General features: G+C 39.0%; 1 protein-coding gene across 2 annotated transcripts in view; it reads right to left on the bottom strand.

Moving 5' to 3' along the window:
• The window catches only part of SCN8A (sodium voltage-gated channel alpha subunit 8), a 213,384-nt gene that overhangs the window by 133,119 nt on the left and 64,143 nt on the right, over positions 1 to 16,122 (bottom strand). For both annotated transcript variants that reach the window (XM_023211079.2, XM_031936307.1), the window contains exon 2: positions 9,188 to 9,517. In XM_023211079.2, the coding sequence (XP_023066847.2) occupies positions 9,188 to 9,463 (276 nt within the window). In that variant the 5' untranslated portion in view covers positions 9,464 to 9,517. The remainder of the gene's footprint in view (positions 1 to 9,187; positions 9,518 to 16,122) is intronic.

The raw sequence follows: 16,122 nt of genomic DNA, 5'->3' as shown, positions 1-16,122 counted from the left end.
AAACACTGCAGAGAGGTTTAGTGAGTTAAGAACTTAAAAAAAAAAATCTTAGACTTTGCAATTTGAGATGTTATTGGGAAGATCTTATAATATCATGAAAGGGGTGAGGATGCAGTCAGGCTTCAAGGATGGAGGAGTGGGTAGGATATGTGTATGTGGTGAGTAAAGGCTCCTCTTTACAATTTTCAGTGGCATGGGAAGCGATTAGACTAGCTGGGGACAGAAGGTCAAGTGAGGATTCGTTAGGATGGGAGAGGCTTCGAGTGTGTTTACAGACTATGGGAAAGGAACCTACATGAGAGAAAAGATGGAAAATACAGAAAAGAGAGAGGGTAACCAAAGGAGTGAAATTCCAGAGGAGGTAGAAAGGCACAGGGTCAAAGACAGGGGTGAGGGATTGGTCTTGAACAGTAGATGGGGCACCCTATCCTCTGAAATCAGAGGAATCTTTTATTCAAACTTGGTTCCATAGGCCAAACTTTGCAGGCTCAACAGTATCTGGAATAGAAATGCATCTTCTGAGCTTGTATCAAAAATTCTTCTGGTAAAATCAGAGTTAGCAGAAATTGTCATATGATGGGACAATCCTGATCTTAAGTTGTGTCAAATAGGGTTATATGTAAAGAAACATTTACTACTCATTTGTCAATTTGGAAACAATTCATAAGAGAAGCATCCCTCTGTATAATAATGACACAGTCTTCTCTCCTTGACTAAGAAAGCACTTAAAATATGCGTAATTATTGTCAGAGATGATCGATATCATTATAATCTTGAAACATTCTCTAACATTTAAATGGCCAATATTAAATAGTCCCATTCCACAGGTAAATTTTTATTACGATAAGAAGATTTCACAAATCACACCCTGGAGAAACCAACAGAAACTAATTCCTAAAATTACCAGTCAGTGGAATTTTATGGCTGAGGTGACTAATAACACACATCCTAGAATTCAAGTAAAAGCTGTCTATGTCTATACCCTATGTGGCTCAGAACTCTGGAATCACAGCTTAGTACTTGCATGAGAACTCAGGACTGGAGAAAATTGCAAACGTTATTTGGAACACAGGTACCCTCCACATCTAACCTGAGTTAAACCTGGAGAAAATGCTGGGTTTCTCTGTAAGTACCCCCATAGCTCACACTGATGCTCAAGTATATTTGATTCCTATCTATGTAAAAATCCAAGAGGGGCAAATGTTTTCAAAATTGGCTCTTTTAAAGATTATAATTTAGTACTTGCTGAAGGCCTATTTAAGATACTGAATATTTGAGAGACCATATAATCTTTGATTCTTCTGGATTCTCCAAGTGTAGTCTCTGTACCAAATTAGAGCACCACAAGCCTCTAAAATAGCTGGAACATATTATCTTCATTAATGCACATATCATTATCAGTAATAATTTTATTTCTGTATTTGTTTGTTATGTGTTTCCCCCAACAAAAACTAAGTTCCAAGAATGGAACTTGTCTGTTTTGTCCCCAAGGGCACGGAACAGAGCCCGGGCATACAGAAAACACTAACAATTTATCACATTGTCAAATGAATAATTGCATGCTCGATTCCTTCCTTAACCCTCCATAATCTATCATAAATCATATCAATTCACCTCTATAATAACCATTGAATTCGTCCAATCCCCTTAATTTCTACTCCCACCACTGTAACTCAGACCCTCATTACTTCATAGCTGATCTGCCTGTTTCAGCTCTTTCCCTCTGGCCCAGCTTACATATTGTAGTCCCATTCACCTTCCTAAGCACAGCTATCACCACGTATCCTTACTCCCGTTCAGGAACCTTCAGTAGTTCTCTACTGCTTCTCAAACAAACACCACACCTCTGAGTCTAACATTCTAAGCCCTCCAGGATTTGCTCCAGCTCACCCTCCCCAGCCTCATCTTCCACTGCTCCTCCGTCACTTCCCCACGTTCCAATCAAATTAGATGACATGGATTTTTCTTACAGAAATGGTCTATACTGCAACCTGTAAAATAAGTGACATGTTAGCTGTTAGCATAATCTTAATTTTCTAGATTAGAGGAATTGAGACCTTAAATAGTTAAATGGTATGCCCAAGATCACCTGGAACTAGATAGGGATGGGATCAGAAGTAAGATTTGCCAACTTTGGTCTATTGCCAAGGCTACAAAAGAGAAATCTGATTTAGGAATGCTTAATTAAATTCCTTCTCCTCTAGGTAACCATACTTAGAGGGGGAAAAGACCATACATGCCCGTCAATGACCCATCCCCTTGAGAAGGGCCCACCTCCCAATGTCTCAAAGGCATTTATCTCAATTTGATTTAGTGAATAAAATAACTGAAACATCATTTTGTTTCCTTATATTGTTGGGAAAAAATTTTTAACAACAAAATAAACCAAAGTTTTAAAATATGTAGTTTTTATTTAAAACAGAAAGCAGCATTTAGGCTTATTGTGCAAAAGCAGGAAATACAACTCATTAGCAATACTTCAAATCACATCTAATGAACATAAATCCTTCTGTAATGGTCTCTGTGCTGCACACCTGTTGAAAGTGTGTCAGCATAGTTTTGCTAAGGATTTTCTGCCAGGAGCTCATATAGGACTGCGTGTGTGTGTATCACTTAAGCTGATGGCACTAATATTAGTGAAGTAAGGAGAAAATTGCAAACATTATTGGGAACACAGGTACCCTCCACATCTAACCTGAGTTAAACCTGAAACCAATTTCTTATCCAATGCAGGGCTGAAGATCCTAATGTGTTTTAAAAATTTAAAAGGAGGAATCAGTTCTCCAAGTGTAGGATAATTAAGTTAGGCTACAAGGAAGAAGAGGCCTCTGGGCTGGGCCTGTGTGGGTAGAATATCAAAAGGTAAAACTAAAAGACAGAGTACATTCCAACAGGAAGAGAGGGAGACCAGAAGAAGGTGGGTGGGTGGAGCGGTCTTCCACACTAAGGAAACGGGAAGTAGTTTGCCACAGCTAAAATACAACATGTGATAGGCAAAAGTGTGAAATACAATTAGAAAGATAAAGATACGGGTCTAACTCTATTTTGCAAATATTGTAGGTAAGGAAATTAAAGTGATTTGGCCAAGTACAAACATGAAGCAAAGCCGGAACTAAAACAAGGTTTTATATTCCCAGTTAGGCACTCTTTCCACTATAGTCAGACACCACATAACAATGTTGTGGTCAACAATGTTTGGAATGGTAGTTCCATAAAATGATTATGAGGCTGAAAAGTTCTTATTGCCCAGTGACCTTGTATCTGTCATAAAGTTGTAGCTGTAGCACAATGCATTACCTTTTCTATGTTTAGCTATGTTTAGATGCGGAAATACCATGGTGTTACAAATGTCTACAGCATTCAATATGGTAACATGCTGTACAGGTGTGTAGCCTGGGAGCAACAGGCTAGACTATTTAGCCTAGGGGTGCAGTAGGCTACATCATCTAGATTTGTGTAAGTATACTCTATGACGTTCAAACAAGGATGAAATGGGCTAATGACTCATTTCTCAGAATGTATCCCCATCGTTAAGTGACACATGATTGTGTACTATCCTACCATAGGTTGGGGATGGACTATGGCAGATAGGATATACTCTTCCTTTAAAAAGTAACAAGGGGTAGAAAGGTTAAATAAATTGCCTCAAGATCACGTCCAGTTGAAAAACCGGCGGTACTGATAATAAGCCCAAGTCCCTGGAATAGCACAACTCAGAGCTCCTTCACTTGAGAAGATACAATACAGGGGGCTGACAGGAATCTTTTCCCCCAGAAGCACTGCTCTTACCACTGCACTGTTTAGGACCTGTCCTATAAACCACAGGGATTATTAGGGAAAAATGAAAACAGAGCTTATTTTTCTTCTCCCTATTTGCTGAGCCAATTGAGGCTGAGAATCGATTAATAAAAAATTAGAAAAGTGCGGAACTAGAAATATGATGTAATACATGGAGAGTCAGAAGGCATGAGCTCTAGTCCTGGTTATATTACCAACAGTGGTGTGGGCTTTTGACAAAGTACTTCACCTCAAAAAATTTATAAAATGTGGAAGATCAACTAGATGATGTCTAAGGCTACCAAATTATAATTTTCTATTGTTCTAATAAGTAGGTATTTCTTTGCAGAAAAAGGTACACCTGAAAAGTTGAAGGTAAACTGAACTTTAGAAAGCTATATATATATATATATATATATATATATATTTTTGAGATGGAGTTTCACTCTTGTCGCTCAGGCTGCAGTGCAATGGCGTGATCTTGGCTCACCACAACCTCCGCCTCCCAGGTTCAAGCAATTCTCCTGCCTCAGCCTCCCGAGTAGCTGGGACTACAGGCATCTGTCACCACACCTGGCTAATTTTGTATTTTTAGTAGAGACAGGGTTTCTCCATGTTGGTCAGGCTGGTCTCGAACTCCCGACCTCAGGTGATCCGCCAGACTCAGTCTCCCAAAGTGCTGGGATTACAAGTGTGAGTCACCACGCCCAGCCATATATAATTTTTTTAATGCAATAGGAGTGTGCCCTATTTAAAAACATGTCGATCAATCTTGTAATTTAAATTTTTGTTTATATGACTTTCTTTTAACACGGTATATCCATTAAACAAAAAAGACACATGTATCAATTGTTAGTTCTAAGAAATTGAAAAGGGATTGGAATCAATTCTGAAGGTCTTGTTTCAGCTTAACCTACAGATTTCCTGGCTGCCTACTTCAGATAGTCATTAGGAATATATACGGCCATTTCGTATTCAACAAGTTATTATTAAGCATTGGAGAGCATATGTTTAGCGAAGACAGGCACTTTGAGCAATAGAGAAAAAGTTCTTAATTTTTCACTAAACAAGAAAAACTTTTAAAACTGGGGGAAATACAAAAATTAGCCAGATGTGGTGGCGCATGCATATGATCCCAGCTACTTGGGAGACAGAGATGGAGATTGCCCAGGAGGTTGAGGCTGCAGTGACCTATGATTGCATCACTGCACTCCAACCTGGAGTTGGACTCTGTCTCCAAAAAAAAATAATAATTAAAAAGTAAAAACAAAAAACAAAATTAAGACTTCAATAGGTTTAAGAAAACAACAGGAAAACACCAATAACAAAGGCTTTTAATGGAGTTCAAGTTCCATAAAACACATATTTGTTTTTGCTTGCATACACATAAAGAAACTCTGGAAGATACTACTATCAGTGGTTGCCTGTGCAGGGAGATAGGAAATAGGCAGATGAGAGACAGGTGTAAAAAGGAACTTATTTACCAAGTACCTTGAATTTTTAACCACTTAAATATATCACCTATTTTAAAAATTGAATTTAAAAATGTAAATGTTCCTTGAACAATTATTTGTAGCAAACAGCTGAAAAACAAGAAAGCCAAAGAAAGGAGGTGTTAGAACCGAAGTACCAAGAGACAAAGAAAATGTAAAGTAGCACTGAGAAGTCTGAGGCAATTCAAAGAGGGAATGATTCAGATGGTTTGCAGGAACCAGCTGAAAAAGTCAGTGTGAAACCCAACAAGACCCTCAGACGCTTATGATAGCCAAACCAGTATCAGCTAGAATAAATAACAGTATCTCGAAAATTTGGTGCACAGCTTTTAGGGCCCTGTGTCCCTTGGGAGTGTGAAATCCGAGCTAAAACCAGAACTTTACTAATAGAAAACGAGTTCTCTCTTACCCACTAGGAGAAACAGGGAAGGAAATGAGAAAGAAGTTTTTGTGAGAGTCACAAAGATAATTAATCAGTTAGAAAATGAGACCAATGAGGAAAACATAAAGGATTCCACTGGTATCATTTAGCAAAGAAAAGAGATTCTATTTTGCCAAGAATTATTTAAGGCAGCCCTTGAAGAGCAAACGTAAAGGAATGTCCTCTTAAAGTCATTTCTACCCTTATGACTTTTTGATTTGTGGGTTAATTCCCAGTGTGCTTCCTTGTAAAAGAGATCTTGCTAATTTAGTACAAGTCCTAGTTAGCAAGAAGTGAAGGGGTTAATATATGTTATTCTGGAATACTGACTACATTAAAGATATTTGTAAAACAGCAGGTGCAAAAAGATCACTCTGACCTTCTTGCTGTTTCTTAAGAGCGGAAGATGAAATTCCTGTGTGGAAGACACTCCCTGAACCTGAAGGAAAGGCAACATCCTCACCTTCAAGGGCGAGAAGGTGAGACCAAGAGAATACTGTACTGACCTTGTTGTAATAAAAAGTCTTATATTTTAAGCCTGCCCACATAATTTAGTTGCTTCTTCACAATTTACTATTTTTTGTCCAATCCAGTATATAAATAACCGACTCTAACTCCTTCTTTAGGTCCTCATTTCTTTCTTTTTTTTTTTTTGAGACAGACTCTCACTCTGTCACCCAGGCTGGACTGCAGTGGCACGATCTCAGCTCACTGCAACCTCCACCTCCTGGGTTCAAGTGATTCTCCTGCTTCAGCCTCCTGAGTAGCTGAGATTACAGGCCAGTGCCACCATGCCAAGATAATTTTTGTATTTTTAATAGAGATGGAGTTTCACCATGTTGGTCAGGCTGGTCTCAACCTCCTGACCTTGTGATCCGCCTGCCTCGGCCTCCCAAAGTGCTGGGATTACAGGTGTGAGCCATTGCGCCCAGCCCACGGTCTTCATTTCTTCATGAGGGTTCCTATGCTATATAAAGCATGTATTATGCTTTTCTCCTGTTAATCTGTTATGTCAATTTAATTCTAAGATCCAGCTGGGACCCTAGGAGAAGAGAGGTGGAGTTTTTCCACCCCTATAGAAGTATCAGCACTGCTGGTAATGATTTGCAAGTAAACTTGAGCAAGAATATTATTTTTAATCAAGTAAAATATCCTTCATTTAAAAGTACAATGATATATAAAGTGCTAGCAATGTTCTTTCCTGACATGCTGTTAGTTTGTAATCATTATGCTATGCATTTATATTTTGTGAGCTTTTCTGTATGGTGGCATATATTTTTTCAAGATTACCAAAAATATATTATTAAAGTTATCCTTTCCAGGAACAATTTAGCCTTGTGGTAAAGCTGAAGGCTGAAGTCAGAATTTCTACCATGAAGAACCAGTCTTCTAATGGAGCACCATCAAGAACAATTTGGCCTATCCAATGAATGACACCCATCAAGTCCAGAGACCCACTCTCTTTGGTAAGTCCTTACTCTCAAGCCAGGCCACTGAAATCTGAGGCACTGGGAATGAAAAGAGGCTGTCTACAGGGCAGAAACCAGGGAAAAAGAGTATACAAAGGAAAATTGGGCTCTAACAATGATTAGCTCTATATATTTTTTCATATCTCCTGTCAGATTTAAGAAAATGAGAAATTAGAAATGAGATCATGTCCTTTGCAGGGACATGGATGGAGTTGGAAGCCATTATCCTCAGCAAACTAACACAGGAACAGAAAACACATGGAAGGGATCAACACACATCGGGGCCTGTCAGAGGCAGGGAATGGGGGCAGGGAGAGCATCAGGAAGAATAGTTAATGGATGCTGGGCTTAATACCTAGGAAATGGGATGATCTGTGCAGCAAATCACCATGGCCCACGTTTATCTATGTAACAAACCTGCACATCCTGCACATGTACCCCTGAACTTAAAATACAAGTTAAAGGAAAAAAAGAAAAAAAAGAAAAACTACAAAACAAAAAGAAAAGAAAATGAGAAATTAATTTGCATTTGAGTTGGAAAAATAGTTTAGGTCCAGAGAGATGAAGTGTCTTGCTGAAAGTCACAAACTAGTTTTGAGAAGGTTTTTTCTTCATTTATTTCCCCATAAATTATCTATGGTATCTTGGACAATACATTTACTAAAAATGTAATCCCAGCATTTTGGAAGGCTGAGGCGGGTGAATCACTTGAGGTCAGGAGTTTGAGAGCAGCCTGGCCAACATGGTGAAACCCCATCTCTACTAAAAATACAAAAATTAGCCGGGTGTGGTGGTGCATGCACCTGTAGTCCCAGCTACTCAGGAGGCTGAGGCAGCAGAATCGTTTGAATCCAGGAGGCAGAGGTTGCAGAGAGCTGAGATCGTGCCACTGCACTCCTGTCTGGGCAACAGTGCGAGACTCTGCCTCAAAAAAAAAAAAAAAAAAAAAGTAAATAATAAACATGGTAAATTATGGTAGAATCAGGATTTCTTACCTCCAATCTACTGTTCTTTACATCATATCATTTTGTTCATTAAACTTTCTAGATTTCTCAGTGAAAGAATAGACTAATGGTTCCACTTTTTTCTATTATATAGCTGTTCTAAGCATGTGGTCCCAGCCACGCAGGAGGCTGAGCCACGAGAATTGCTTGAACCCAGGAGGCGGAGGTTGTAGTGAGCTGAGATCGCGCCACTGCACTCCAGTCTGGGCGACAGAGCAAGACTCCATCTCAAAAAAAAAAAAAAAAAATCTGTCAAATGAGGGGTCCCCTAAAACGGTGTCTGATGCCAGTCCTCAATATTCAATTACTTAGCTGGTGGATCAACGAGGAGGCTTTGTTTCTCTGCTTGTTGCCTTGTTTCAGAAGATAATCATGAGAAAGAAGCTGAAGATTTAGTCAAACATTTGTTCAGGAAGTTTGAAACTCTTGGCCAAATGAAGATTGGTAGTTCTTTCACCTGAGTTCCCTACTTACAGGAATAACAGAATTGACTCTACTGCAAGAATCGGTGCTGCAAGAATCAATCCAGACAATGGTATAACAGGGCTAGTGACCTGGGTCTGTCCTCACTGGCTGTTTGCTTTACTCAGTTTTATTCCCATCCCCAACAGCTCTAGTGTCACAGAGGGGGCTAGACAAGAGAGCAAATATACCATCTCCACCATACTACTCTACTGATGTCACAACAGTAACATTGTCTTTATATTAAAGATAGAATTTTGAATGTGTGTTTGAGAGAGGGAGGTTGTCCTATCTTTTTAATCCCATTTCATTTACGTCCCCTTTTTCTGATCTGGCCTGGAGCCAAAACTAGAAGTCTTATTAATAGAGTTGACAAGTGCCAAGACCACAAATGACCCTTAGTGGCAATTAAAATGAAAAACAATCCCCATAAGCCAGAACTGAAACAAAAGGTTAACTACTTATCCAAACTTTGGCAAAGAGACACAGTTTTTTCTCCCCCATCTCCCTAAGCCTGTTAGGCAACGGGTATCTGCAGCTGCTCCTCCTCCTCCAACTCACTTTCTGCGTCAAATAGTATGGGTCAAAGTCCTCCAGGGGAACTGCAACCAGGCCTTGGGGGATGTCCCCGTAGATGAAAGGCAAACTCTTCCCTGCTTCCAGGTCACTGTTTGGCTTGGGCTTGCTGTCCTCATCGTCCTCCCGATGACTGCCATCGGCCTTTGGTGGTTTCTTGAGCTTGCTCTCAGCAATGCGCCTCTCAATGTTTGCCAGCGACTCAGGGGTGAAAGGCTTGAAACTATCAGGGCCTGGTGGTGCGAGCAGCCGCGCTGCCATCTTCTCATCCTGCAGCAGCTTCGTTAGTTATGCTGCGTCCAGGACAGGTCAGCTCTGGAAGAAACAGCAACACAGACAGCATTAATCAATCACTGCTCTAAAAAGAGGCCAGACTAAACCATCTCACTCTCAACCTTAATTCACAGCCTTTGCAAAAAAAATACATAGTTTCTTCCATGACATGGTTATTTTTCTTTTCAGGAAATCTGTGGCATGGACTGATCTGCCAAGGGAGATCGAAGATCAGGAGTCTACTGAATTGCTAGTGTTTATTATTGACTTAGATGCAACTCACTATTAGGAACCACATACAACAAAAAGGATATAGTCTATTCCCTCAAGGAACTTCTATTCTAAACAAATAAGGGATATGTAACGTTACCCAGGGGCATATGTTAGCTGTGAAGTCCTTATAGTTCAAGTCACCTTCCTTTCCTAAAGCTCCACTCCCCAAAGAAAAACTTCCTTTCAAGGGCAAGACGAGGATAAATTATCATTCTTCTCAAATTTCAGTTTCTGAAAACAAAATAAACCCTTCAAACTTTGGAGACACAAAATGTAGATAAAATCGCTTCCATCTGCTTTAGTTCTTCAAGTTATTTTTCAATCATCAAGTTGTGTAAAATCTATCCAGTATAAAAGTCCAAAAGTATCTTCTTCAATGATAAAGCTCAGAGGGCAGATACTGCTCTAAGTGCCGCCTGCTTAGCAACTAGAAAAAGCAAATGGGAGTGGAATCCCAGAGAACTTCCTCTGATGCAACAGCACTGCAGCACTGCAGGCTGAGCAGCAGCAGAAGGGCCTACGTGCGACTCCCAAGAGGGGCTCAAACCAGGAAGGACTGAGACGTGAGAACAGAGTCGCAAACAAAAATTCCCTTCTAAAAAGAAAACTGAAGTAATGTCTTACAAGAGTCAGTGATTTCTAAGCATGGTATTTAAAAAGCCCATTTTCCATTTATGTTTATAAGAGTCCTGGATTATTTAAACACATGCAGTAAAATGGAGGAATCAATCCCTGGTTTCAAAAGCAGCACTATTCTGTTTCAGGCACAAAAATGACCTGAGCAGGTAAGTTTACTGTGAAAGGCTTAGGGCTTTGCTGGCAGTTCACTGGGTGCTCATGGTACTGTTTTTTTCTCTTTAGTTTTGTGAACACCGCAAGGACAATCCGGGAATTTTTTTAAGGCTACAGATTGTTCTTTCCTCTCCTACTTAGCCCTCAAGGTCCACTTCAAGGAAACTAAACCTAGAGGCTCCTCGAGAGAACAATAGAGTTAACTCTAAGTAATTTGGGAATGAGATACCCAAGAGCTCCTTCCACAAATCCACCTGCTGAGATTCCAGATCTCTGGAGCAGTGGTGATTGCTAAGTGTTGCAAGACAGTGTGTAGTGTCTGTATGAGGGCCGGTCAGCTCACTCACTCACAGCAGGGGGCTAAAGTAGGCCATAACCACAAGTTTGCCCCACACAGACCAGTTGGCTTCATGCTGTGCAAAAAACACCACCATCCTATAGACAGAGGGGTCAAAGAAATCATTTCCATGTGAGAATTATGTAAGGATTTCAGAGCTATAAGGGATTTTACAAATTTAGTCCATTTGATTTTAGATGAGGAAAGGTGGGGTCCTAAGAGATCAGACAACTTGCCCTGAGTCACATGTCCAGGATAAAAATCACAACCAAAATGCTCAGGTGCCCCATCTCAGAACTTCTTTCATTATAATAAATATCAGTTCTCTATCCTCCTTTCCTATCTCCACTACTCCCCAACAGGAATAGTTTTGTTTAGTAAGTAAATCACATAGATGCTATGGCTTTACTGATCTAAGACCAGTTACAATGCTTTCCCCAACCTAAAATTCCCTTTCCTTCATTCTTCTCCTACCCATCCTTGCATTGCCCCCCAATAAATCCCTACTCCTCCAAGTCTTCCCACCAACTCAGCCTTGACTAATTATTTCCCTTTCTACACTCCTACAGCACTCCACCATGACCTTAGCTAACATTTATCACATACTATGTTTCAAGCATTATTCCAAGCACCTTGCTTGTATGAACTTGTTCAATCTCCAGAGCAGCATATGAGGCAGATATTATTATCACCACTTAACAGATAAAGAAACAGAGTCAGAGAAAACTAATGTAGCTTGCCCAAAGTTATACAGCCAGAAGAAGATTTGAAACACACTAAATAAACTTGCTTTGGCACTTAATCATTGCTGAATTGTACCTTTTAGAGAATAAATTCCCAGAGGTCTTAAACTTCTTTTGTATCCCTTTCACAGTGAATAGGATTATGCCTGAAACCCATAATGAGACCAAATACATGAAGACTCCTTGGCTCCTACATCCACACTCATTCTCAATCCTAGGTCACTCTCTGTCCCTACGCAGAGGACAAAGAACACTGCAAGAGTAAGTCACTGAAGATGCTGACAAATTCTTGTGATCTAATTGCAGGCACCTGGGTTCTTCACAGCAGCCCAGGGCTAAGTTTTCTGTCTTTGCTTTCAGATCCTGTTTCTTCCTGTCTTCTCCAAGACTGTGTCCTCTCAATTACCCCTGCTCTTCATCCCATTTTCAATCGCTCCTTTTCCTGTATCTTCTCCCTTTACATCTCCACCCCCACTCTCTTTGTTTGGCTTAAGTGACACTATGTTTTCCTGGTTGAACTACAGCTGCAGTCTCCTCTTCCTCATCAACTCTTCCTTCTCTAAGGGCTGGCCTTCTGAAATTTCTCTGTTACAGTCTTTTAGGGATCTCATTTATTCAAAATAAATTTGTACACTGGTAATTTTCAGATTTCTCTCACTGGCCCTGATTGTCCTCCTGAGTCTCACAGTTGCTTCTAGGGGCCTGCTATGACTTCCAAACTAAAGCATTTAAAAACTACTCATCTTACTCCAAAACTGATTCCTCTTCCTGGCTTTCTTATTTCTGGACCAGCCATCCGGCATGGAATCTCAGTCATCTCTGCCCTGTCCCCTTTTGCTATCTGTACCCAACCAGTCCTCAGCCTTTCCAATTGCTCTTCCTTCAGAGCTTCCATTTTCAAAGTATTGCCCTAATTCAGGTCCTACTGCAGTAGTCTCCCCACTAGTGGAGCAGCCCTCAGTCCACCAGGCATATTTCCAAGGATCCATTTCCCTAAGAATCTGCTTTCATTAAGTCACTTCCCTCTGTCAAACTTACCAGAGTTATAGGACAGATTCCAAATTTCTGCCATTTCAGTGCCACTCAAGGCATTCTACAACCTTATGCATCACAAACATTCTCTTCTATGGCTTCTCTGCAAGAATGCCTGTGCTGGTAACTGTATTCTGAAATTTTCTGAAAGTATAACACAATGAAGTTCGCAAACCTTAAGTGCACAGCTTATTTTGTACATATGTATATGCCTATGTAACCACCACTGAAATCAAGATGTAGAAAATTTACTCCAGCATCCCAGACAGCTCTCATGAACCATCAATAACCATCCCCAGCAAAAGCTATTCTGACAGTAATTACCATATATTAGTTTCGCTTCTACCTGAACCTCATATAAGTAGAATATAAACATACTCTTTGGGTTCTGGCTTCTTTCACCCAAGACTATTTCTGTGAAATTCATCTTCTTATATGTGTAGCAGTAGTTCATTCTGCATAGTATTCCATGTATGAATGTAGTACAATTGATCCATTCTACCTTGATGGGTATTTAAGCTGTTTATAGTTTTAAGCTATTATGAATAAAAGCTGCCAAGAGCCTTCTTGTAGGTCTCTCTTGGTAGTCATACATTTATTTCATTTTGGCATATAGCTAGCAGTAGATTGCTGGGTCAGAGAATGGCAGATACTTAGCTTTAGTAATATTCCTACCAGCAATATAAGAGGGTTCCAGTTGTTCCAAATACTCAACACTTGGAATGACAGTCTTCTGAATTTTACCAACTCTGGTGGGTATAGTAGCATCTCATTTTTTTTTTTTAAAGTAATTTATTGGGATGAAATTTACGTAACATAAAATTAGCCATTTTAAGGTGAACAATTCAGTGGCAATTAGTACATTCACACTACCACTGTTATCTAGTTCCAAAACATAAGCAGTTTCTCTCCATTCCCAACCTTCAGCCCCCACCCTTTGCCACCAGTTCCTAGTAACTATCAGTCTTCATTCTGTCTCTACTGATTTATGTATTCTAGACATTTCATATAAATGGACTCACACAATGTGAGCTTTTGTGTCTGACTTCTTTCACTTAGCCTAGTGTTGTCAAGGCTCATCCATAATGTAGCATGATCAGTACTTCATTTATTTCTATGGTATTTCATGCAGTGTATAGAATCAACATACAAAAATCAGTAGCATTTCTATACATCCACAACAAACTAGCAAAAAAGATACCAAGAAAGCAATCCCAATTATCATAGCCACCAAAAAATAACAATAATAAGACCTAGGAACAAATTTAACCAGGAAGGTGAAAGATCTCCCAGGAAAACTATAAAACACTGGTGAAAAACCAAATATGACGCAAAAAAGTGGAAAGACATCCCATGTTCATGAACTGGAATAATTAATATTGTGAAAATAACCAAACTACCAAAAGCCATTTATAGGTTCAATACAATCCTTATCAAAATACCAATGAAATTCTTCACAGAAATAGAGAAAACAATCCTAAAATTTGTATGGAACCACAAAAGACCTTGAAAAGCCAAAGTAATCCTGAGCAAAAGGAACAAAGCTGGAGTTATCACACTATTGGACTTCAAAATATATAACAAAGATACAGTATCCAAAACAACACAGTATTAGCATAAGAAGACACATAGATCAATGGAAAAGAATAGAGAACACAGAATTAAATCCACATATTAATAGCCAACTGAGTTTTGACAAAGGTACCAAGAACATTCATTGGGGAAGGATAATTTCTTCAACAAATGGTGCTGGGAAAACTGGATAACCACATGTAGAAGAATGAAACTGGAACCCTATCTCTCACCACATACAAAAACCAACTCAAAATGAATTAGAGGCTTACATGTAAGTATGAAACTACTAGAAGAAAACATAGGAGAAACACTTCAGGACATTGGTCTGGGCAAATATTTTATGGAGAAGACCTCAAAAGCACAGGAAACAGAAGCAAAAATGGACAAATGGGATTATATCAAACTAAAAAGCTTCTGCACATCAAAGGAAACAATCAGCAGAGTGAAGAGACAACTAGTCTCTTTGTGATCTATTCCTTTGACAAGGGATTAATATCCAGAATATATAAGGAACTCAACAGCAAAAGACTAAATAATTCAATTAAAACATAGGCAAATGAACTGAATAGGCATCTCTCAAAATAAGACATACAAATAACCAAAAAGTATATGTAAAAATGCTCATCACTTATCATCAGGGAAATGCAAAACAAAACCACCATGAGATATCATATCTCCCAGTTAAAATAGCTATTATCAAAAAGACAAAATATGATGAATGTTGACAAGGCTGCAGAGAAAGGGGAACTCTTAAACACTGTTGGTGGGAATGTGGATTCATACAGCCATCATGGAAAGCAGTATGGAGGTGCCTCAGAAAAATAAAAATAGAACTACCATATGATCCAACAATCCCATTACTGGGTATATATCTAAAGGAAAAAAAGTCAGTATGTCAAAGAGATATCCACACTCCCATGTTTACTGCAGCACTATTCATAGTAAATAAGATATGGAAGCAACTTAAGTGTCCATCAACAAAGGAATGGATAACAAAAATGTGGTATATATACACAATGGAATACTATTTAGCCATTAAAAAATGAAAAAAATTCTGTCACTCATGGCATGAATGAGATTGAAGGAGATAATGTTAAATGTAATAAGCCCGGGACAGAAAGAAAAATACAGTATTCTCACTCATATGTGGAAGCCTAAAACGCTGATCTCATAAAAGTAGAGAGTACAATTAGTGATTTACTAGAGTCAGGGAAGGATAGCAGAGAGGGAGGGATAGCCAAAAGTTGGTTAATGGATACAAAAGTATAGCTAGCTAGAAGGAATAAGTTCCAGTGTTCTATAGTACTAAAAGGTGACTATAATTAACAACAACTTATTGCATATTTTTAAATTGCTAGAAAAGTAGATTTTGAATGTTCTTAATACAAAGATAAATATTTGAGATGGATATGCCAATTACCCTAATTTGATCATTACACACTGTATACATGTATCAAAATATCACACTGTATCACATATTATGTGCCAATTAAAAATAACAATAAAAGCAAAAAAACCCCAAAATATGTATCCCAAAAATGTATATACCACAATTTGTTTACTCATTCATCTGTTGATGGACATTGAATTCTTTCTACCTTTTCACTACTATGAACAATGCACACATGTACTTGTTTTAGTACTTGTTCTCAACTCCTTTGAGTCTATACCTAGGAGTGGAATTGGTAATTCTACATTTAACTTTTTTGAGGAACTGCCAAACTGTTTTCCTGAACTATTTTGCATGTTGTGGCTAAACCATTTTGTATTCACAACAGCAATATAAGAAGGTACAATTTCTCCATATCCTTGCCAACACTTGTTATTTTCCCTTTTCTTTTCTTTTCTTTAATTGCTGCCATCCTAGTGGGTGTAAAGTGGTACCTCACTGTGGT

Source organism: Piliocolobus tephrosceles, chromosome 10 (assembly GCF_002776525.5).
Source record: "Piliocolobus tephrosceles isolate RC106 chromosome 10, ASM277652v3, whole genome shotgun sequence".
Classification (NCBI taxonomy): Eukaryota; Metazoa; Chordata; class Mammalia; order Primates; family Cercopithecidae; genus Piliocolobus; species Piliocolobus tephrosceles.
This window is presented reverse-complemented; position numbering and strand designations above follow the sequence as displayed.